This window comes from Lontra canadensis, unplaced genomic scaffold, assembly GCF_010015895.1.
Source record: "Lontra canadensis isolate GAN:19392208 unplaced genomic scaffold, GSC_riverotter_1.0 scaffold66, whole genome shotgun sequence".
NCBI classification, from domain to species: domain Eukaryota; kingdom Metazoa; phylum Chordata; class Mammalia; order Carnivora; family Mustelidae; genus Lontra; species Lontra canadensis.
Window position 1 is genome coordinate 9,668,075 of NW_022631060.1, and position 22,487 is coordinate 9,690,561.

At 65.1% G+C, this 22,487-nt stretch overlaps 1 protein-coding gene across 1 annotated transcript; it reads right to left on the reverse strand.

Moving 5' to 3' along the window:
• Positions 1 to 1,820: 1,820 nt before the first annotated feature.
• Positions 1,821 to 20,996, reverse strand: SLC22A18 (solute carrier family 22 member 18). The gene is made up of 10 exons (XM_032879754.1): positions 20,814 to 20,996; positions 17,480 to 17,577; positions 16,272 to 16,432; positions 15,844 to 15,976; positions 8,549 to 8,667; positions 7,711 to 7,818; positions 6,852 to 6,952; positions 4,402 to 4,503; positions 3,999 to 4,119; positions 1,821 to 2,050 (listed from the first exon to the last, which is right to left on the reverse strand). The coding sequence occupies exons 1-10, from the start codon at positions 20,955 to 20,957 to the stop codon at positions 1,863 to 1,865; spliced, it is 1,275 nt and encodes a 424-aa protein (XP_032735645.1). The 5' UTR covers positions 20,958 to 20,996; the 3' UTR covers positions 1,821 to 1,862.
• Positions 20,997 to 22,487: the final 1,491 nt, after the last annotated feature.

Here is a 22,487-nt window from a genome sequence, read left to right on the forward strand (position 1 = left end):
ACGGGAGGCTGGTGCTTGCCCAGGGAGGTCATTCAAACTGCCCCCTTGAGGTCTGTGCACCTCCTCTGCCCGCAGACCCCCACTGCCGCCCACCACCCGCTCGCCACCTGCCCCGCAGCCCTCTGGAAGGAAGCCTCAGGGCTCTGGTCGCTTGCCTGGCTGCGCTCCCCTTAACCCCACCCCACCCCGCGGCCACAGCCGCTCCTGGCCACGCGGCCGCCAGGTCCTGCTGGCCGGCACTCACCGTGTGCTTCTGGGCAAGTAAGGGGAGGCCTGGGCCATTCCCCCTGGTTGGCAGCTCACAAGCCAGCAGCCTCTGCCCTGCCCGCCCAGCTGCCTCCTCTGGGCTTGGCCGAGACAGTGTGTTCGGGGCTGCCCGGTGGGGAGGACTCAGGAGGTGAGTTCCTCCAGCCGCTGGTGACGAGCCAGCCAGAGGACAGAAGAACAGGACATTGTTCTCGGCCTGCTGAGGGGAAACTTCATTTCGGGGACCTTCCTGGCGGAAAGGATGTGAGGGGTAGGAGGCACTGGAGTGGGCAGTGAAGAACCAAAATGGGGCCCTAAAGTCTTGTCACTCACACTGGACGCAGGGGAGCCCCGGGGGCCTCCTTGCTGGTCTCACGGCTGACTGGGGCGAGGGAGTGGGCGATCGCCCCTTCGCTGGGAAGCCGGAGGGAACCATCCCTTGTGGGGCGCCTGGGGCCTCTGTCTGTTAAGCGTTTGCCTTCTGCTCAGGTCATGATTCTAGCATCCTGGGATCGAGCCCCGCTTCGGGGCCCCCGCAGGCCCCTGTGGGTCTGCTGCTCCCTCTCCCTCTGCCTACCGCTCCCCCTGCTTGTGCTTGCGCGCTCTCTGTCAAATAAAATCTCCAAAAAGAGGAGCCATTCCTTGCAAGGAATTTTCTCCTGAACACGACCTGTGTTTGGGGGAGGGGTTCCTCTGGAGAAGTGGAGAGAGAGCGGCCCCGGGGTCCGCACGGGCTTCAGATCCACCCCTGTCCCGCCCAGACCTTTATGGGGACTAAGGGTCAAACTCAGGGTGAGAGCCCCGTCCCCCATGGGGTTCACACAGAAGCTGGTCCGGTCTGAGCTCTTGGGCCAGGAGAGGTGACGGACCTCTGCTCTCTGCAAACCCTCTGGTCGGGACCGCGGAATTCTGGGGTTGGGGGTCCCGAGTTGTAACAACCAGTTTTCCAGGCAGCCTGTGTGCGGGGCAAGGGGGGGTGACCTTCATGGTTTCAGGGTCGCCTGCCCCCGCTACTGGATTGTTCTCTCTGGACTGGTCATGCTGGCCTCCCCTGCCTAGTGCCCCTCTCCCCAGAGCGGGGGGGCGGGGGGGTGGGGTGGGGGGAGGTGAAGGAGGAGGGACGGGGCTCCCCAGCTCTCATGACTTGCTGCCTGGCTCCACCCACCAGGCGCCCCACCAGGGAGTGCGGGCTAGACCTCTTTCCAAGCCTCGAACTCCTCTTCTTCGAAAACAAGCAGTTTCCGTTCACGTGGGGTGACTGACAAGGGCGACCGGGCAGCGGCGGGCAGCGGCAGCCAGCGGCGTGCTTAGCCCTGAGGCCCAGTGGCAGAGGACTGGGGGTGGGCCGCGAGCTCCAGGCGCCGAGTGCGGTGCTGTCCGGGTGGGGGTGGCAGGGCGGGGGGGTGGGGGCAGACTTCTAACCGGAAGGCAATGCCCTCCAGGGGCAGGGCCCACCGCACAAGGTCAGGAGCCCTGGGGCTCTGTGACTGGCCCCTCCTCCAGGAAGCTCTCCAGCCTCTCCATCCCTGTGGCGCTCACCCCCACTGCCCTGTGGGACTTTGCGGAAATTAGGCTGCATGAAGGGTTTATTTCCAGTCTGTGCTCGGGGACTGTGGTCACCAGACTTTGTCCGTCTTCTGGGGCAGAGGCTGTCTCCAGAGCACCAGGAGGACAAGGACATTGGTGGCGAACTGCACGTGGCCAAAGATGGGGACCCCAAAGCTGCGGTACAGGAGACCGCCCACGGTGGGCCCCAGGGTGCGAGTCAGGGGCTGCACGGAGGCGCAGAGGCCCAGCATGGTCCCTAAGGGGCGAGGGCAGGGGGCAAGTCAGGTTTGGCCAGGTCCCTCGGCACCACTGCTCTGGCCACCCCCTCCCGGGACATGGCCGAGGTCTCCCCTGTTCCACACCCCCAACCCGGTCCTGCCCCTGCTCCCCTGGCTCCCTCCACCCAGACCTGTGGGTCTGCTCCTTTCGGACCACCCAGAGGTGGGGCCGAGCCTGCGTCATGGCCCAGAAAGTTCCAGAGCCCCCGAGAAGCCTGGGAGTGGAGCCACAGGCCACAGGCCAGGCCCTGCCCTCCTAGACCTGCCAGGGCGATGGCATCCCAGCGGGACCGGGAACCGGGAAGGCTGGGCGTGGGGCTGGGGTCCCGGGCAGGCTGACACCCCCCAGGATCACCCCACAGCCCCCACCCCCTCATGTGGACGGATGAGTGCCTCCCCCACCCACCTTCCTCTCCCCACCCACTTCCCAGGCTCACCTCGCTGCCTGAGTCCCCCGCTACCAGATGCCCCCCACCCCATCACCACTCCCCTCCCTGCGGCTGTGCCCTGTGCAAGCCACTGTGCATGTGGGTGACATCAACGTGACATGGCCCACAGGGTCCCGGGCTCCTGGGGCTCACAGCCCCATGTCTGTCTGTCTCTTTCTCTCGTCTCCCCGCTGGGCCGGCTGGGAGCTGCCTGGTGAGGCCCCGCCTGGGCTCAGGGGCTGGCGTGGGGGAGATTTAAGAGCGGCTTCTCCCATCGCCCACATGCCCTGTAGACACCGGGGAGCAATTACCACCCCCTCTGTGGTCTCGGGTTCCCAGGCTGGTGCTGAGAACCGGCTCCCAGCTCCTTCTGAGCTGAGGGGTGGGGCCTGGGGCTCCCACTGGGCGGGCTCAGTGTGGCCCCAGCGGCTTGGGAGTGCTCAGGCCTCCTCCCTGCCAGGCCCTGGCCCCATCTCTCCACACTTGGCTCCCCTGCCTCCTTCTGGCCTCTCCTGGGTGCCAGCCCACCACTCCAGGATGCCCTCCAGGCCCGGCCGGCCACCCTGGGGAAGAGGTCTTGCCCAGCAGCCACCTGCTTCCCATCTGGGCCTCTAGGCCTCAGTCTGTCCCTCTCAGACAGACAGGTAGATGGAGTGAGGGCTGCTTCACCCTTCACCCTCAACCAGCTGCCGGAGCCCGTGAACTTGGCCTGTCCCAGGCCTGGACCATGCCTGCCAGGAGCAGGGAGGGGGTGGGCAGTAGCCACAGCACTGTCAGGCCCCAGGGCCCGAGTGTGGATGGGAGATTCGGGCCTCAAGAAAGAGAGCTAGGTGCAAAGTGCGGACTGGGGTCCCTGTCTGAGGACACCTGTGTCCTACCCGGGGTGGGGGGAGGGGAGCTGGGGGCTTCCTAGGTTTGACCAACAGTGAGCCTTCATTTACTCACTCGTGAAAGACCTGCACACCCCCTCCCCCGATGCCGGGGAGGGAACAGAAGACGGGCTCCTGCCTCCTTCCAGCCTCGCAGGCAGGCCCCTTCCTGTGCTGACGACGCCTGGCTCCCTGACCCCCCCGAGCCCCCTTCCTAACGGGCCTCTGCAGGAGACTTTTGGTTCTACACGTCCCTCCACACCTCTGCCCACCGGGGGTGCCGGGAATGCCGTCTTGCTGTCCTCCTGCTTCGTGAAATCCTGCTCACGCTCCAGAGCCAAGCCAAACACCACCTCCAGGAAGCCCTCTTCCCATCAGCTAGGCCCGGTCCAGCCAGGTGGTGAATTTGCACCTGAGCCAACGTTCTGCCCCGCCGCAGCCGCCACCGTCCCACCCCCAGCCCCTCAGACCCCAGGCCGCTGGCGCCCCTCCGCACTCACTGGGTCGGGGCAGACCCAGCTTGGAACTGGAGGAGCTGCTCTGAAAAGGCCCAGGAAGCTGTCCAGAGAGGAGGGCCCGGGGCTCCCCAGGGCCTGCCCCTCCCTGGCTCCGGGGGCTGTGGCTCTCACCAGTGTCTGACGCTGGGACAGCCTTGGTCAGCATGCTGTCGGTGACCACGTTGAGGGCGCACAGGCTGAAGACCAGGCCAGGCATCAGGAGGCAGAAGTGGAAGACGTTGGACATCAGGGCCTGGCATGGGGCAGGGTGGGGAGGCCATGGCGACGGGGGGCCGCCGGGGGCCGGGGTGGAAGGGCCCATCCCTGCCGTCCCATGGAGGGTGGCCCCGGGTTGGGGTGGAGGGGCTCACTGCATCCTGGGCATGGGCAGAGGGTTGGGGGATGGGCCCGGGACCCCAACCTATTCTCCTGCGAGGTGCCGGTCACCCATGACACATCGGATGTGTAGGCGGCTGCGGGCTTATCTCTGTCCCGCCTCCCGGCCCCGTATGACAGCCCAGAGGGACATGCTCACCATGGCCAGCCCCACGACCACGGAGACTAGCACGCTGGCCCGGAGCAGGGCCCCCTCCGAGAAGTAGCTGCTCAGCCGGCCGATGACCAGGCCCTGAATGACCTGGGGAGACAGGGGAGGGGGCGGTGGTGGGAGGGGGCTGGACCGGGTGGGGGGGTGCCCCCGCAGATGGGGACCTCCCTTGGGGTCCCCTCCCAGCTCTGGCAGCCACCAGGTCAGAGTAGCAGAGTGGGTCTCAAAGTCAGTGTGTGGCAGCAAGGGCCCCGGGGAGGGGGTGCTGGCCTGGCCCCCCCCAGGCCCCCGTGTGCTCATGCAGCACTCAGAGGGCCAGCAGTCCCCTTCAAGGAGACTCTAACAAGACTGCTTTAACGCAGAACCATAAATGTCCTTTAAAAAAAATCCCACTTTCAGACTTGCTTCCTCAGATTTCTTTGTTTGCTTGTTTTTGTAGAGGAAGGTCTCCTGGGCAGGTCATTTGGTGCCACACAGCTGGGGGCTCTCAGCAGCTCAGAGGGCGAGTCTGGCCCCTCCCCATTCGGACACACCCAGACCCAAACCCTGGAGCGGTGGTGTTGTGCCTCAGTTTCCCTGTTCACCTAAACAGCCCTGAACTCCACGCCTCGCAGGTTACTACACGGACCCAGGAGTTAACAAACAGGCCCGTCAGCTCGCACCTCCCCCAGCCCTAACGCAGGCCTCCTGAAGCCCCCACGTTCCATGCATCCCTCTCTGAGAGCACCCAGAGCTGGGGGACCCCGTAAGACCTTGTCCAGCCTCTGCACGGACTCTGTCTGCAGCCCCACCCCAGTCTGAGTAAATTCAGATCCTTCCTGCCCTGCACACTGCCCACCCGCGTCACGGCCTCAGAGGCGAGCCCTCAGCCTCAGCCTGCTCAGCAGCAGGTGAGCTCCCCAACCCCAGGCCCTTTGCACCTGCAGCCCTCCCAGCCCACACCAACCGCCCCATCTAAAGTCGCACCTCTGCCCTTCTGAGGACCCTATTCTCCTGCGAGGTGCTGGTCGCCCTGACACATCGGATGGGTAGGCGGCTGGGGGCTTATCTCCATCCCTCCCGTCCCCGTATGACGTGGCGAAACGGCCTGGGGTGTAGGTGAAGGCACAGCTGGCACACCTCTCTCGGGAGAGTCTGCGACGGACTGAGGGCGGCAAATCCCAGGGGTGGAGATGCCGCCCCCTCACGTTAGGGCCATCTGGGCTGGCGCTGTCCCCCAGCCCCCAACCCTAGCGGCACCCCCACACCTGGGAAGCGGGGGGGGTGCTGTGGTCCCTTCGGGGTCACTTCACAGTGGGGCAGGAAGTGGTTTTGCGGGGGGGCAGCAGGCGGGAGCCCAGCTGCGGGGCCAGGCGAAGCCTGTGGTGGGGCGGCCCTCCTGCCCTGGGGGCCTGGGGACAGGGAGGTGCGGGACAATGGGGGTTTGGGCTTCTCTCTGGAAACACAAACCCCACCTCTGCCCACAGAGCCTCTAGAAGGGGCTGGGGCCCCGGCTACCCCCAGGGGCCGGCCACCATCCTTGCAGTCCCAGGCGGGGTCACCACCATGCCCCTTGCCCCTGACCCAGCCACAGGCCCCCAGTCTGTCCACCCCCCGCCCGCTGAGGATCTCAGGGGGTCTGCTGGCTTTAGCTGACATGCCAGCCTGGCCTCCCGGGGGTAGCCGTTCAGAACCGGGCTCCAGGGAACCCCAACTCTGGCTGTGCTGTCACTGTTTAGTCCATATTGGTGGCGTGTGTCCCCCCAGGCCGGCCCTCCCCGCCTGCCGTGCAGAACCGCCCAGGAGCTGCTGTTTCAGCCTGGGGGCCAGAGCAGTGCTGGGCCCAGGGCCGGGGAGCAGATGGCCTGGGGGTGCCGAGAATGTCACGGGCTTCCGGAGCGGTCCAGGACTGCCTTCTCCCCAGACGGTCCCAGAATAGCCCCGTCCGCACTCCAGCTGTTGGGCCGCCGTCCGGGATGGCGGCAGCACGTCGCCACCTGTCCCCACCACCCCAGGGCCTGGTGCCGGTGCCCAGGGGCGGCTGGGGCGTGGGGCTGGAGCACTGGACACCTGTCCCACCTGGACACGTGTCTCGGGCATCTCCTGGTGAGCAGCTGCCAGGCTCGGGGCATCTCACAAGGACAGAGAGTGACTGTCACCGGCGGGGCTTCCCGAGGTGGCCGGCCTGTTCTGAGGGCTTGGCCACGTCACCACCCCATGAGTCACCGTGCTCCCCTCACTGGACGGATGAGGAGTCGGAGACTCTGAGAGCTTGGGGGACATGCCTGCTTGTGGGCGGGCGGCCTCGCCACATGCCTCACCCACGAGGCGGGACGGCAGCCCCTGTCAGTTCACTGTTAGTGCCGCAGGGACACTGAGGCAGGCAGGCTGTGAGGTCCATCGCCTCCGAAGACCCCTGACCCTCCCAAGGCACGCCCTGAGCACTGACAGATGCTTACCATCTGGAGAACCCCAAAGAAGGACATGAGGTAGCCGGCCTCCGCGGCGTCCAGCTGGAAGAAGTCCATGGAGATGATGGAGAACATGACCATGAAGAGTCCTGGGAGGGGGAGGAGGGGCCACCTGGTCGTCCCCAAGCTCCTGGCCACAGGGCCCACCTCCCCTGCCAATGGGCTGGGGACCTGGTCCGGCCACAGCGACTGACGGCGCTCCCAGGGATTTCACGGGTCCGTGGCTGGGGAAGGGCGGCCCCAGAGACCAACGCAGACGGTGCCCAGGAAGGTCCGAAGCTTCCCTGTGGCCAGGCTGGCTAGAGTCTGGGGCATCCTGCATGAGGGCCGCTGGGAGGTGGGGGGCCCCAGGACTGACAATGTGGGAGGCTGTGACCCTGGACCCACTGGTGGCCCCCAGAGACCCCTTTGAGTGAAGTCAGCCACTCCGGTCCCATCGCTGTGACCCCAAAGAGCCGATCGGGATCTGGGACAGCCGGTGAGGGCCGGGGCGGGCAGCCCCTGCCTCCGCATTTACCCCTACAGACCCAACCCCAGGACCTTCACTTTCGCAAGGGCAAGAACTTCCTGGGGGCACCAGCATGACACCTCCTTAAGTTGGTCTCTGTGCTGCCCCCCAGTTAGAAGACCCCAGAGTGGGGCTCGGAAAACACAGGCGGGACACTGAGGACTGAGTGGCAGTTGGGGGTCTGTTTCCCGCTCTTCCCCTCCTCACCCGAGCAGCCATTCGGCCTAACCAGGGGCCCTCTCCCTCTCCGGGCCCCACATGACGGGTGACGGCACAGGGAGGGCGCGGAGCACGGGACACCAGGCAGAGGAAGTGTGGGCACCAGGCTCTGGGACTCACCGGAGGGGAAGCCGGACACCACCTTGATGAGGAACACGGGCAGGACACCGGGCCGCAGCAGCAGGCGGCTGATGGCCTTCAGGTCAAACACGCCGGCTTCAGGTCTGCCTGGGGGACCCCGAGAGGCCGCTCGGACCGTGCGGTGGCCCGCTCCCCAGCTCCCCGACCTGGTCCCCCCGCCCCCGTCCGGCTTTCCTGGGGGTCTGTCTGGATTTGCCTCTTTCTCTGTCCCCTCGCTGGCATGTCCTCCCTCCTGACCTCTCAGTCACTGGGCACCAAGGCGTGGGGTCCTCTGCTGGCCCCTCTGTGGAGCCCTGACCTTCCCTTGTGGCCCCAGGAGGCCCCACGTACCCTCACTGGCACCACTCTGCCTCCCACCTCGGCGTTACCCCAGAACCTGCGCCACAGGGCACCTGCCTCTGTGTGACTCAGGATCCTGGCTCACCCCTCCCCGTGGTCCCTCCTGTCCTCCCTGGGCCTCCCCTAACATCCCCCCCTGCCTCCAGCCGCGGCCTCTCTGAGCACCCCATGCTTTCCTCCCCCGAGACCGCCCCCAGCTCAGCCCCAATGGTGCTGGCAGCCAGGAGATGCCCGGCTGCAGAGCGGCTCAGGGAGGGAAAGAGGGTGCAAGTGGCCCTAAATTCTAACCCTGCCCCGCGTGCCTATTGCTTGGAGCGTGTTCTGGGCTCGGCGGGCAGGAAGCCACTGCGGACGCTTTGGTGTGTCCTGGTCTTGGCCAGCTCTCCCTGAGGGGAGGCCTGGGGCGCTGGCTGGTGAGGCAGGGGCTCATGCCTCGGAGCGACCTGGCATCCGGCACGGTGTACCTGGCGGGGCTCACCTGGTGGGGCCGCCGGAGCATGGGCACCAACCCCTTTAGTGCTGATGGGGATGCAGGTGAAGCTGAGGACGGCTGCCACGAGGTTGGCCACGAGAGCCACGGAGGCCGGACATTGAAGCCTGGGGGTGAGAGTAGTGGTCACACAGGTCAGGGGTCTCTGGGTGTGGGATCTCCCACAACGGGACGAAGGAGCAGATGAAGCTGTCACCCTGCCTGATGCTCACGTGACAGCGGCAGCCTCTGGCATCCCTGGGTCTGGGGGGTTGGTGGTGGGAGCTGGGGACCTGAGCCCTGGAGGGCCGGGACGGAGTCTCCCAGGAGACGGTCAACTCCCAGACTGCCGAAGGTTAGGAAGGCCCCTCGAGGACGGGCTTGGGGCACATGTGTGGGTGTGCGTGCATGTGCCCCCTCCGCTCCCAGCCAGGGCAGGGCATCCCACATTTGGGGGCCCCGGACTCAGCCCCAGCCTGGTCTTCCCATGTGGAGGAGCCATGCACGGCCCCGCAGAAGTGGGCCGGTCACGGGTCCTTCCCATTTGACAGAGGAGCAAACTGAGGTCCCTGTCCCCAGATCAGATCTCGTCCCTCTGGTGGGACTGGAAGGCCTCCTGGGGTGGGGGACGTCTCGGCAGTTCCTTTGAGGGCCACGTGTCTGGCCCTTTGGGCTGATGGGGAACTACGTGGCCCGGGTCGGAACACCAGGACAGGGTGTGCATGGGAGGCCGAGGCGTAGGGGTGCAGAGGCCTGGGTTGGCTCCACCCGGGGACTCCCACACAGCCCCGTCAGGCCTCCTTCCCCTCCTGCTCTGTAGTCCTCAGGAGCCCCGGCTACAGCGCCCCATCTTCCTGCAGGGCGGGCACGCCGGGCTAGGGAAGGGCGTCAGATGCCGCGCTCAGGACACTGTCCCGCCTGCCTTCCCGGACCGCCACCGGGGGCCCAGACTCCGGCGGGCCCCTCAGCTTCTGTGTCAGAGAAAGTCCCTCCCCACCGTGAGTCACCGCGTGGAAACTCAACCCCTGACTCCCCTGGAAGGGCCAGGTGGCCGGGCAGCCAATGTCACCTGACAACACGGGCCCTTCCGATCATTACCATTTCTTCCGGAGGCCGACCTGGGCCGCTCCTGGGGGTGCAGGGGGAGATGGGAGGGAATGGAAGCTTCTTACAGAGCCAGGCCCCACTCTGACCTGCCAGACGGGCGCACGGCCTCAAAGCCCGTCCCCTTAGCTGCGGAGGAAACTCCTGCGCATCCTGCAAGCGCCTTTCTCCACGAGCCCCTGGCACTCTGCCCACGGGCACCTCGTCCTCTGAGAGGGGCCTGCTCCGTTAGAGGGCCAGTCTGGCCCCAAGGACAAGTGCACCTGGGAGGACCCTATGCCAAGACCCCAGGGAACCTCAGACCATGGGACACACGTGTGAGCTGTTCCCAGGCACCGAGTCCTAACCCAACCTCAGCAGCGTCGCCTGTTAGTGACCTCAGGGCATAGATGCAAGGTGCCCTTGGCCCTCCACGGAGTGCAAAGAAAGGACTTGCCCTGCCCCTCCCCAGCACAGCTCCTACATGTGCACACACATGCACACACAGAGCTCCTATAGGAGACATAGGCAGGACAGGCCCTGTCCCACATGGGATCAGGGGGGCTAGTGGGGGGCAGCCCCCCCATCGCTAGCCTGCACTGCCCAGGCTCACACAGGTGGTCGGCAGTAGGGCTGGAAGTCTCCGACCCTCCCCTCCCCTACTGTCCCATCTCTGTCCCCTCCCTCCCCACCCCTCGCCGACCCCCACTGCCCAGGATGGTGGATATCCGGGCCTCCTGACCACCAGGCTTCCCAACGAACGGGCATTTCCACTGACCGACAGGTCAAAGGGTCAGAGGCCTGCGCTCAGCTGCCTGGGGAGGGCCAGGGCTGGCAGGGACTGATCTGTGACGTGGGCAGGGACACCCTGGCCCTGACGGCTGGCCGCAGAGAGAAGGCTCTTTCTTCAGGACTTTCGCGTCACTGCTCAGGGCCTGGCGGGCAGGGACAGAACCTGCTTTCTTCGCCAGATGCCCCGGAAATTCGCAGGAGCAGGGGCGTCCACTTCGATGGCTATTTTGGGAGGCTGGTGACAAGCGAGGGCTGGGTGGTGGCAAGGAGCCAGGCCCCTCCTTGGGGCATCTGACCCACCCCGTAGCGTGAGGGCTGGTAAACTGAAGGGAGCACAGGGAATCTGGGGGCCCCGGAGGGAGTGGGAGGGTGCAGCTTCCCAGGGGACGTGGGGGTGTCCTTCTCCCACCAGCCCCCTCCAACTCCCCCAGGACAAATGCCAGAGGGTGAGCAGAAGGCAAGGGGAACAGATGCGGTGGCCAGCTCACCAGCCCCCCGCCCTCGCACGGAGGGCCGTCGCCTCGGCCTGGGACTCTCTGGCCTGGTGCCCCCACTGGGCGCTGCTCTGTCCTCCAGGACACAGCTTGGCGCCCCTCTCCAGGGCCCATCTGGTCAGTGCGCCCCCAAGCATGGGGCAGAGTCAACTCCCCTGTGGGGGGGCCTCTGGCCTCCTTTGCACAGGATCCCACAGAGCTGCTGTTGGCTTACTGGAGCCCAGTTAGAGACCGAGTGCCAACCACGGCGGCCCACCACGGCGGCCCGCGACGCTCCCGCGTCTGTGTCCGCCCACCCCTTCTGTTTTCGGTTGAGTGGACCAACAGGAGGCCGGAGGGATGGAGGCCAGGAAGGGGTTCTGGACAGGACTCTGGGCACCCGAGTCTCTGTCCTTTTACCCTTCTCTGTGGCGACCTTGCTGGGTGACCTGCTCTCCTCAGATGCAAATGGGGGCTGGACTCCCTGGGTGCTGGCCTCCCTAGACACGCTGTCCGGTACCAGGTTCCCAGGGGCCGCAGAGGGCCCGCCTTTCCTCCTCGGCCCAGGGGCCTGTCATTTGCCAACGCGACATCATCAGGAGGGCGGGGGGGCCAGGCCGTCTGCCCACCCTGCGGGGATGATGTGCATTTGCTCCCCTCCCCCACCCCGTCCGGCCACAAGGTGACAGCACTCATGAAGCCACGGTGCCCTCGCTCTGCTCTGAGGCTCCCCTGGCCCCAGGGGGCTCAGGACTCTCCTCTCGAACCTGGAGGACAGGCTGCGGTCTGCCGGACCCAGCCTCCCATGACACCTGGCTGCGAAGGTCACCAGAGTCTAGCCTGGGGCTAGGGCGCAGAAGTCACCCTACCCTACCCAGTCCTTGGATACCGTAGCTAGAACACTGTCTGAGCATGGAAGCCCTGTGGGGCTGCTCCTGATTCAGCCTCCCTCTGCCTTCCAGGTCCCAGAAAAAAGGCCAGGAAGCCCTGCCTGGCCTGACCCTTCCAGCCCTCCATGCTCCCCAAGCACCTGGTCCCCCCCACTTCCAACCACGCCGGCCTCCAAGCAGGTCCTGAGCTCCTTCCTGCCCCAGGGCCCTTGCACATGCTTTCCCTCTGCCTGGAACACTGTCCCTGCCAGAGCCTCCTTCAACAGCAGACTTCTCCCTCGCCTCTCAGATCTGAGCTGAGCTTTTGGCCAGCTGGGCCCTGTCTGTGCACTGCCCTGTGCCTGGGACACCCAGGGTCCTCCTGCTGGGTCCCTATCCACCCCCCCACCACTGTAGGGAGAGCCTCGGTGAGCCGTCGCGAGCACGAAGTGGAGCAGGCCGCTGGGCTGACCCAGGCGTCCCTCCCGTCGCAGTCATTCAGGGCAGGCGCTTACTCATTAACTTCCAGGGGAAACAGTGGTGTCACCATGTCACTGGGGCGGAAACCCTCTGTCAGCAGGATAAGGGCTTCCCATTCCGCAGTCAGACCCGAGGTCGAGATAACCTCCCAAGTCCTCAGGGAGATAAGGGGTGTCATAAATCCCCTCTGAGTCACCGAGGGCCCACCAGGCCCAGGAGGGCTGCCAGGTGACCCTGAGGGGCGTCCGCTGGCTTGACCTCCAGGGTCTGTAGCTGGGGGCCGCCCCAGCATGCTTCTCGGTCTCCGCGAACTGCTGTCCTCAGGGGCGTCTGTCCAAATCCTGAGGCCCTGCAGGGCACAGAGCCCCCCATACCCAAGACTGTGTGCGGCAGCCTCTGGGACTCAGTGAGCGGGGGGCTACCCGCTCTGAGTCCCACCGTCAGACCTGGGCCCCCCCCACCGTCAACAGTGTTCCTTTGGCAGGTGGCTCCCCTTTCCAGGAATCCCCGGACCCCCTCCCTGGGGACCTGACTCTGGGCCATGAATCACAGAGCTTCCGTCCTTCCGCACCTGCTAAGTGACTCAGAGCCTGGGCCCTCTGCGGGAGCCCGGCCTCCCAGTGGGAGGGAGCTCCAGCCTGAGCCCAAACCAGTTAAACCAGTGCCCCTCCCACACCTGGAGGCTGCCAAGGCCACTTCCTCTCTCTGCCCCCTGCTCTCAGGAGGTGGGGGGCATGGCTGAGGACTTTTGGGGGAGGGGTCACGGGAAGTGCAGTGGGCGGGAAGGTGGAGGCCAGGGAGCCCTCACATTGTGCCTTGGTTTCCACGGAGGTAAGGGAAGGAAGAAGACACAATGTGGCCCTTGCCCCAGGAGGACAGGCAGACAGGGCACTGGCCCCTGCCACGGGGCACTGGGATCCTGGAGCCCACTTCCCCTGGGCCTTGGACAGGCTCCTGGAGCTCCATGGGGAAGACTCACTCCCCCGGGGACCTCGGGCTTTCCCACCCCTCCAGGGAAATGTAGGGGCTATAGAGCACCTTCTATCTTGGGACGGAAGAAGGCAGGGAAGCGATGGATTGTTCTGGAAGGTAAGGGCGGGCGTGCGGGCCATCCTGGGGGCTGCTCGATGAAAGGACAGTGAGTGGTGTCCTCTGGGCCAGTAGCTGGGATGGAGGGAAAAGAAAGCGACGGCACGAGGGGATGCAGGGGCGGCTGGCGGGGGGAGGCTCCGGACAGCCCGCACACCGCGGGGCCATGCAGGCCGGTCGGCCCGGCTCACAGGTGAGAGTGCCTGTCCCGGTGACTGGAGGGGCCCGGTGGCCCGCAGTGTCTGGGCTGTTCAGCGTCCAGGTGGGGCCGCACGGGGGCTCCCCGCTGCCCTGCCTCTCCCTCTTCTGTGCCCTCTTCACACCCAGGCCCACTCACGTGCCCCCAACCTTCCTGGGGAGACTGACGCCCTCTTTCTCTTGCTCCCACCACCCCAGCCGCTCATGTGCAGGCAGAACCGTGGTCACTGCCATCCCGTCAGCGAGGTGGGGCTCTCCCCTCTGGGACCCACGTGCCCCTTGGCTTCTGGAATGTTCTCCCGGATCTCCTTCCCTTCATGTCCTCACTGTGCCTCCTCTCACGTGAAGTACCACATCAGGGCTCGGGGCTCGGGGTTCGACCTGAACCAGTTCCTAGGGCTTGAACACCACCCACATGAGGACACGGCTCGCCCAGGCCGGGTCCCAGGCCCTCAGTTCACACCTGCCTCCCACCCATGGACAAAACCAAGGCAGACCCTGCCCTCTCCTGTCTGGACTGGGCCAGGAGCTACCTGGCGGGTCTCCCTGCAGAGGTCTCACTCCCACATTCACACAGTAGCCGGGTCACACCCCTCCCCTGCTCACACCTGCCCAGGGCTCCACGGCCCCCACGCACCTCCCCTCCGTCCCCTCCCTGCTGCCCCACTCTAGCCACACCAGCCTCATCACTCCCCCGACCTCAGGGCCTTTGTATCTGCTGGGTCTTTGCTTCCCCAGACATCCTCCTGCCTTCCCCGTCCCTCCTTAGTGGGAGGTCTTTGCGACCACCTGTCCACCAGCCCTCAATCTTGCTGTTACTTTTTATCCCATGGGGCTCACGCCAGCATTAGAGAAATACGTGTCATTTTCCCTTCATCTGAGGACTTGACCTGTACTGCTCCCCACCATATCTGGAACCTGGAACCCCAGGGCACTTAGCAGGCTCAGTAAACACTGGGCGAGGAACCTGATAGACGGAGCCCCGCCCGCCCCACTCCAGCCTCCGCTGGAGGAGCCCAGGGAAGACAGACCTGCACAGGCGCTGATGAGAATGCTGGGGGTGGGGACAGAGACCTCCCTCCGCACCAGCAGCTGGCGTAACAGGGCCACCCTCGCCTCCTGTTCCCCAGTCCCCAGGGATCAGCCGTCACCCGGCTGCATCTACTGCCCCTGGGGTCCCTCGCAGAGGGTCATCAGGGTCGGAAGGCCTGGGGTCAGCAGAGGAGGCTGCGTGCGCGCACTTGCTTGTGTGTGTGTGTGTGTGTGATTTGCATGAGTGTGCGACTCGTGGATGAGTGTGACTCAGATGAGTGTGTGTGATTTGAGGATGAGTGTGTGATTCATGTATGAGCGCGTGTGTGTGATTCGTATGACTGTTGATTTGTGTAAGTGTGTATGTGAGATTCACGTATGAGTGTGTCACGGATGAGTGTGTGTGTGATTTGTGGATGAGTGTGTGTGACTCCTGTATGAGCGTGTGTGTGTGTGAGATTCACGGATGAGTGTGGGCTTCGTGTATGAGCGTGTGTATGAGTGCGTGTGCGTGTGTGATTCGGATGCCGGCAAGGCCCCGCCCCCAGTGACGTCCCAGGCGGGCTCCCCAGGCCGGCACAGGGCGGATGGGTCACCAGCTGGCACAGGCCCCCCCTACAGCTGGGCACCCCCCTTCCAGACCGAAAGCCAAGACTTGGGTCTGAATGAAGGCAAGGGGCAAGGTCCAATCCTATGAAGAAACCGATTTTGAGTGGGTGTTGGGGCGCTGGGGGCGGGGTAGGAGGAACAGGGTGGGGCACTGGTCTCCCAGCGGCGGAAATGAGGTGCCCCTCCCTAGCCCGGCGGGGCCTCTCCAGGGCAAGGTGTCTCCGGTCCACGGTTCAGTAAGGCGCACTCCCGGTCGCGCTCTGGGGCCGCTGGGACAGACACGGCTCCGCGCTGTTCCTAAACCTCCGGAAACTGGGTCCGGTTGCCCCCAGCGACCGCCCCACCCCGTCCCCCGGACCACAATGTGTCCACGGGTCAGGCCGGGACACCGCCTCCAGGGCCTGCCCTCGGGTTTCTCTAGGTCCGGACCCTGAGGGCCACGCCTCCCCCCCCCCCCCCGCTGGGACCCCCTGGGGCGCTCCCGGCCCCGCCCACCCACTAACCCCGCCCACCGCCCCTCCCAGCCCACCCACTTACCCCGCCCACCGCGTGGGGCAGGCCGGCTCTCCCTTCACCTGGGCCAGGAGGCTGGGCTTGCAGATGGGGAGACCGAGGCCTGGTCTCCGCTGTCCTGACCCGCACCCCCGCTCCCGGCCGGGTTCCCGCCGCGGCCACTCACCCGCACGCGGCGCTCAGGGTCCCGCCGAGCAGCGAGCCGGAGATCATGCCGACCCCGAAGCACAGGCCCAGTCGGCCCAGGGCTGCCGGCCGCTCCTCGGGCGCAGACAGGTCCGCGATGACCATCTGAGCGGCTGGGGGTGGAGTGGGGGGTGCTGAGCCGGGTGGCCCCGTCTCAGAGGCCCTTGTGGCCCAGGCCACGGCCCTTCCCCTCCCCCACCTGCTCCCCAGGCCACATCCCCGTGTCACACCTGACTCCCTCCACCCCAGTCCTACTCTCAGGCCCAGACTGGCATCCAGAGGGTGACCTCTGTCCTGCCCTCTGGCTCTGGCCACCCCCAACCTTCCTCAGGGGGCACCCTGGACCCAGGCTCCCCCGCCCCACGTGCCCGCACCTCCCCTCCCGCAGTCCTCCCGCAGGTGCCCTACCTGGCAGCCCGTGCATGAGGGCGGCAGGCAAGGGCAAGGCATAGAGCAAGGCCACGCCGGGCAGGGCCGGGCTGCAGGCGGCCGCCAGGAGCAGGTAAAAGGCAGAGGACGCCAGGAAGCTGAGCGTGAACGCCGCCCTCGCCCCATGCTGGTCCGCGAACCTGGGGGCCCCAGCCATGAGCCCTACAGATACCAGGCAGGGTCATCTGTCCTCTCCCCCCAACACCCACCCCGTGGGGCTGCCGGGTCTCTAGGCCACAGGGACCCCCTCATGGCCAAGGAGGGAGACCTGGGTGTGGGATGGTTGGGGGAGGGCCCCCACGCGGAGGGCCTCAGCTTGCCCCAGCTTCTGCTGGGCTCCTTGCCATGACCTGGGGGTGTCCGGCCCAGCTGGGCATTTCCACTCCCCTTGAGAAAAACTTGTGGGGCCCCAGTGGAGCACGGGCCTGCTTGTTGTACAGTAAATGTCTCCCAGGGGCACCTGGGGGGCTCAGAGGGTTAAGGATCTGCCTTTCGCTCAGGTCATGATCCCAGGATCCCCTGGACCCACCTGGGTCAGGCCCAGGTTAGTGCGGAGCCTGCTTCTCCCTCTGCCCCTCCCCCTGCTCCTACTCTCTCTCTCTCAAATAAATAACTAAAATCTTTAAAAACAAACAAACAAACCAACCCATGTCTCCCAGGCTCCAGCCCTTTCTCCTCCTGCCCCCCGCATCCCCAAGAAACCCTCCAGAGCCCCTGCTCGCTGGCTTTCCCGCCTCTGGAGCCCGTTTCCTGCACAGTCATCCTGAAGATCCTGCCTCGCTGATCTGGCCTCCTCAGGGTTTGTGGAAGGATGTGTGCTGCCCTGACCTGAACCCAAGACCAACAGCCCCCCCCCCCCACTGCCCTGAGGCTGGTGGGGGCCCAGGGGTCCTGAAGATTTGCTGGTGGAATCCCCAGCTTAGTGGGCTGGATGTTTGCAGCCACCAGTCTTGCTAGAACAATCCTCTCTCTGGCTGCCACCAGGATTGGTGGATATGGAGGTGGAGGGGTACAGGGGTGTCCCCCCGCCTGCGAGGGGACTGTGCTCGGCAGCCCCCCTCCCCCCCCCCCCCCCCCCCAGCAGGGGCTGCCGTCGCCAGGGTACGCCCATGCTCAGGTCTGGGAAGCTGGCATGACCCAGCCTGTGACCTCTGAGGGGTGACCCTGCCCATCCCTCCCCTTGGTACCTGCCAAACACGGGCCCGGCCAGAAGCTGAAGCACGCCAAAGGCCGTCTGCAGGTAGCCAAAGGCCATGGAATCCAGGCCCAGCTGCCGGGTCAGGTACTGCAAACACAGGAAGGGCGCGGGAAGGGTCAGGGGGTCCAGGGTGCGCAGTGGGTGGGGAGTGGGGGAGGTAGCCCTGAACTGGAGGGGAGGGAGGCCTGCCCTCTGGCTCTGACCAGGCTGTGGTGTGCCCGTGAGGGGCCCCTGGGCCTGGAACTCAGCTGCCCATAGCGAGGAGCTCACTGGGGCCTCTGGGTCCAGCTTGAGGGCCCTGTGCTCAGTGAGGGTGGTGGCTGGCCCTCCTTCCCTGCGGCAGGCGCACCTGACCCATCCGAGGCTGCCTGGTGGACTGTGGCATCTTCCGGGGCCAGCAAGAGATGCTCCCCAAATACCCTGATGGCCTCCGGACGGTCACCCATTTCCCAGCAGGACCCATGCCTGCTCTTGGGGGCTCCTGGGGTCTGCTGGCGCCCACCTGGGGAGGGGAAGGCCGTGACCGGTGTCTCTCCAGGGAATGGGAGGGTCAGCACGCTCTAATCCTGGGACTTCAATATCTGCATCCTGGCCTCTGAGTTCCTGGCCCCTCCCTCCAGTGATCCCACCTGTAATGGGTTGAATTGGGTCCCCCCCAAAGTCCTAAATCTCAGTACTCGGAATGTGACCTTATTTGGAGACAGAGTCTTTTTTCATGTCCGGTTAGCCCCCCGTACGGTGCATAACCGTTGGCGACGTGGTCTTCAGCGGATCTCTGGTTTAGCATAACACCCGGTGCTCATCCCAGCGTGTGCCCTCCTCAATACCCTTCACCCGGTAACTCCCCCCCCGCAGAAGCCCCCAGATTGTTTCCTGGGGTCCGTAGTTGGAGATACCGTCTTTGCAGAGGGAACCAAGTTCAAGTGAGTTCATTAGGGTGGGTCTGGTGTCTTTACACAGAGGGGAATTTTGGACACAGACACGCCCATCAGGACAGCCGCGCCAGAGGACAGACGGGCAGATACTGGCATATTTGGGGAGGGGCTGGGACCAGCAGAAGCTGAAAGAGGCAGGAAGGACCATCCTGCCTCTTCTGTGGGCTTCAGAAGGAGGCCTGAGACCCTGGGGATTCAGACTTGTGGCCTCCAGACTGTGAGATGGCCAACGGCAACCTCAGGACACCAATACCCCTCATCCCTGACCCTGCACCCTGTACTTTCCCTAAGCTCAGTCAAGGGCATCCCTCCGCCTGCTTTGTTTCTTGGGTGCACACTCCTCTCCCCAGTGCAGCTGAAATTCCCCTGCTCCTGGCATGGGGTGGGGGGTAGGGCTTGGGGGTGCCGCTGAGCCCCACTGGGGAAGCCTGAAGCCCTGCTCTCGGTCGGGTTTCTCCTGTTGGTGCCCCTGACTGCACCATCATCCCACATTCCCCTAGTGAGTCCACGCTTTCCCCCGCCCAACTGTAGCCCACCTTCTCGCACTCACACCTGCCTTGTCCTCCCCTCCCACCGCAAGGACCAGCTCCTCTGCTCCATGGTTCATGCTTCCGCCCCTGCAAGGGTTCAGGTCCGAATCCTCGGTGTCATCCCTGACCACCCCTCTTGCTTGCACAGTCACATCCAATCCATTTGCAGCTCCTGGGTTCAGCCTTCATGACAGACCTTAAAGCCAGCAGCTTCCTGCCTTCTCCATGGCCAGCAACCTCCTGGTGTCCTGGCAGCCTTCCTGGGGCCTTATCTCCATCTCCTCTCGGGTCACTTCTCTCTAGCTGCGCTGTTCTCACTGCCCCAGGGCCTTTGCATCACCCAGGTTTGCTCTGTTTTCTTTAAGCCTGCCCTCTGGGGGAGGCTTTCCTGTCCCAGTCTGTGGGCCCTCCCAGCCCCTGCAGCACGCCTTCTCTCCTGCATAGCACTGTCTAAGCATCGTGGAGTCCATGTCTGCTGTATTCCAGGTCCTGAGAACAGGACGCACTTGGTAGGTGGTCGGGTAGCATCTGCAGAAAGGAATGTTCCACCCTTGTTCTGTGCCTTTAACTGTCCACACGTCGCTCCCCACACCAACCCTCCTAGGGAGGGATGTTGTGACCCATTTCAGACGACAGGACAGTGAGGCATCTGGCCAACCCACATGGCTGCTATGGAAGGGAGTCAGGCCTTGGGAGTTGGGGCGCACCCTTGGTCTGGGAGCTCCCGGCAACAGAGGCAGGGCCCCCTCCCGCTCGATCCCCGGGCACAACCTGATCATGTGAATCCCTTGGGGAACTTCATTTGTTTTATTTTTATCTGTTTATTTTTATTTTTTATTTATTTCTTTTAAGATTTTACTTATTTATTTGACAGAGATCACAAGCAGGCAGAGAGGCAGGCAGAGAGAGAGGAGGAAGCCGGCTCCCCGTTGAGCAAAGCCTGATGTGGGCTCGACCCCAGGACCCTGAGATCATGACCTGAGCCGAAGGCAGAGGCTTAACCCACTGAGCCACCCAGGCGCTGCCCCCCACCCCCGCCGGGAACTTTAAAAAGTGGCCGGTGGCTGTGCTATGGCTGCACACGGACCAGATGGGAAAGGCCCTTGGGGACATCCAAAGCCCCCTGGGTGCTGCTGCCCGGGGAGGGGGGACCCGGGCCAGCCCCACGGGGGGTCTGTGGACGGAACCAGCTGGCAAGCAAAGGTGGACTCTATGGACAGCGGTGGGTGGGCACCGAGCGCTGACCATGGCCAAGTAGCCAACCGCCTACGCTTACTGGGCAGAGTTCCAGACAGGGGAGGCAGCTGGGGAAGAGATGGGGCCAGCCCCGCCCTCACCCCCGGTCGGGGAGACAGAAATAACTTTATATTGTGGGACAGGAAGTGGGGCGTGGGCAACCTGCAGGAGGACTGACCCAGCACGACCTGGGTGGAAGGGAAGAGGTTCCAGGGTCTGGGCAGGTGTTGGGAGGGAAGGCTCCCTGCCGAGGAGACCCAAGCTGAGAGGCCTGAGCCAGGATGGGCGGGAGCCGTGCAGCTGCTGGGACAGGATCGATAGGGCAACGGCCCCGGGCGGGGCGGGAGGGACAGGGCCAGGTCAGCCACGGGGAGGGGCGCTGTCCCCACAAGGGCTGCGTGGCCGTGGGGGTGGCTCTCTGTGGCCCCTCCCTGGGGCTGCCCTGCACCAGAGCCCAGAAAGTGCTGATGGAGAGCCCAGGAGGCACAGTCCCCGGGTTCCCCAGTGAAGGGCCTGGACAGCCCTGGGCCCCCACTCCCAGCTCCTGCCATTGCACGGATGGAGGAAGAGAGGGCTGATGGGGTGTGCGGGTGGCTGGCCGCCCGGGGTGGGGGGTACTCACTGGCATGATGGAGAACCGCATGAAAAGGCAGGTGAGCTCCAGGGCGACCAGCACGTAGGTGAGTATGATGACCTGGGGACAGCCCAGGGAGCCCATCCTGCTGGAACGCTGGCCCTGGCCCCCAGCGGCTCTGGCTCCCCGCATCCCGGGCAGGTGCGGTGGGAGAGCCCGGACGGATCTGAGCAGGAGACCGGCACAGCGGGCAGGGTCCAAAAGTCGTGCTGTGCTAGGCAAGGGCTCTGAGTCACAGGGCGGGAGGCGGGCAGCGCCCGGCCTGTCGGCGGCGAGAGGGCCTGCGGGAGAGGCCAGTGCTGCAGGACCCTGAACTGGGCTTCCAGCCACCTGCCGTGTGACCTTTGGAGAACATGGCAGGCGGCCCTCCCCCTCCGCCAGGGACAGCTCCGGGTCTGTGGGGGCACTGCTCCCGTGGAACCGGACGCAGACCCTGCCTGCGAGGGTGGGCCAGGCTCCGCCCCCCCCTTACACGGGAAGGCACCAGCGCCCCATTTTAGGAGGGAAGCCCGTCTTAGAGGCCCAGATGGCCAAATGAACTCCAGTTCAGGTAGGTGCCTCCCGCGGGCGTGGGCTGATGGATTTGGGGTCCCTGTTATTGGGTGGGAGACTCCTCAGGCCACCACGTCCCCGCACCCCCATGGAGCAGCTTAACCCCCTCGCCCAGTCCTCCAGCCGGAGCCCAAGGGGGCTTCGGAGTGGCCTGAGGATGGAGTCGGGGCCACAGCTGGGCCTTCCAGGCCCCTAGGGCAGGGCAGCTCTGCCTGGCCTCCAGCCTGCAACCAGCAGAAACCAGATTTTGTGGCTTCATGGAAGCCTCCCGAGTTTTACTGAGTGAACACGGGATTGCACAGCTGAGCCCCAGGGAGGCCTTCAGAGCCTGGGGTCCAGGGGTGGAGGTGGGGGCGGGTGACAGCAAGAGGAAAGCCCTGCTGCTGCCTCAGGCACCCCCCCATCCTGGTTCGGGAAGGCTCGGGGAGGTGGGTAGAGGCTGAGCGCCTCGGGTCAGGGGCACCTGGCTGGCGGCTCAGGGGCTCATGCAGCAAAGGGCACAGTCAGGGGATGCCCTCGCCGTTGTGAGTGCCAGCACCTTCCTTGCCCTAGGGCCCTGGTTCAGTGGGGAGCCCTCCCGGGGAGAGCTCCGGCCTGGCCCTTCCGTTGCTAACCCACACTCTCTGGGTGACCTGAGACTCCAGCCTTCCTGGGGTGACCTGGAACACCGGCTTCCTTAGGGTGACCTGGGACTCTGGCCCAGCACACCCTGAGAGTCTAGCTCCCCCCCACTCCCCCTGCAGCTTTTCTCCCAGGTTGATGGGGAGGTTGGGACTCTGACTTCTAGAAGGGGTGGGCAGGGCTGGGAGGAGGATGGGGCAGAGGGACTGAGGACAGGGGCTGGAAAGGATAGGAGGGGAGAAGGGTGGACGGAAGGAAGGGAGAGGGGAGCGGAAGGGTAGGGCTCAGTGTCTGGCCTGCTGCCTCCCTAAGGTCCGCACAGAGACTCAGAGGTGAGGCAGGGGACAGGAGCATTTCCAGAAACAGCTCCAGGGTCTCTCCTGGAGGGACAGAGACCTCTCCCCAGTTCCTCATATCACACAGCTGCCACTCTACCCCCTTGGCCGGGGCCACCAGAGACCCACGGAATGCAGGCGCCCCTGGCTTCAA

What these genes read in the sequence shown, in the direction of transcription:
- SLC22A18 (XM_032879754.1), bottom strand. Translation starts at nt 20,957, where the DNA reads ATGCGGGGAGCCAGAGCCGCTGGGGGCCAGGGCCAGCGTTCCAGCAGG. An exon ending in TGCTCCGGCGGCCCCACCAG is followed by an intron (nt 7,819 to 8,548) that starts GTGAGCCCCGCC and finishes GGGGTCCCCCAG; the next exon opens with GCAGACCTGAAGCCGGCGTG. An exon ending in GGTGTCCGGCTTCCCCTCCG is followed by an intron (nt 6,953 to 7,710) that starts GTGAGTCCCAGA and finishes TCCCCCTCCCAG; the next exon opens with GACTCTTCATGGTCATGTTC.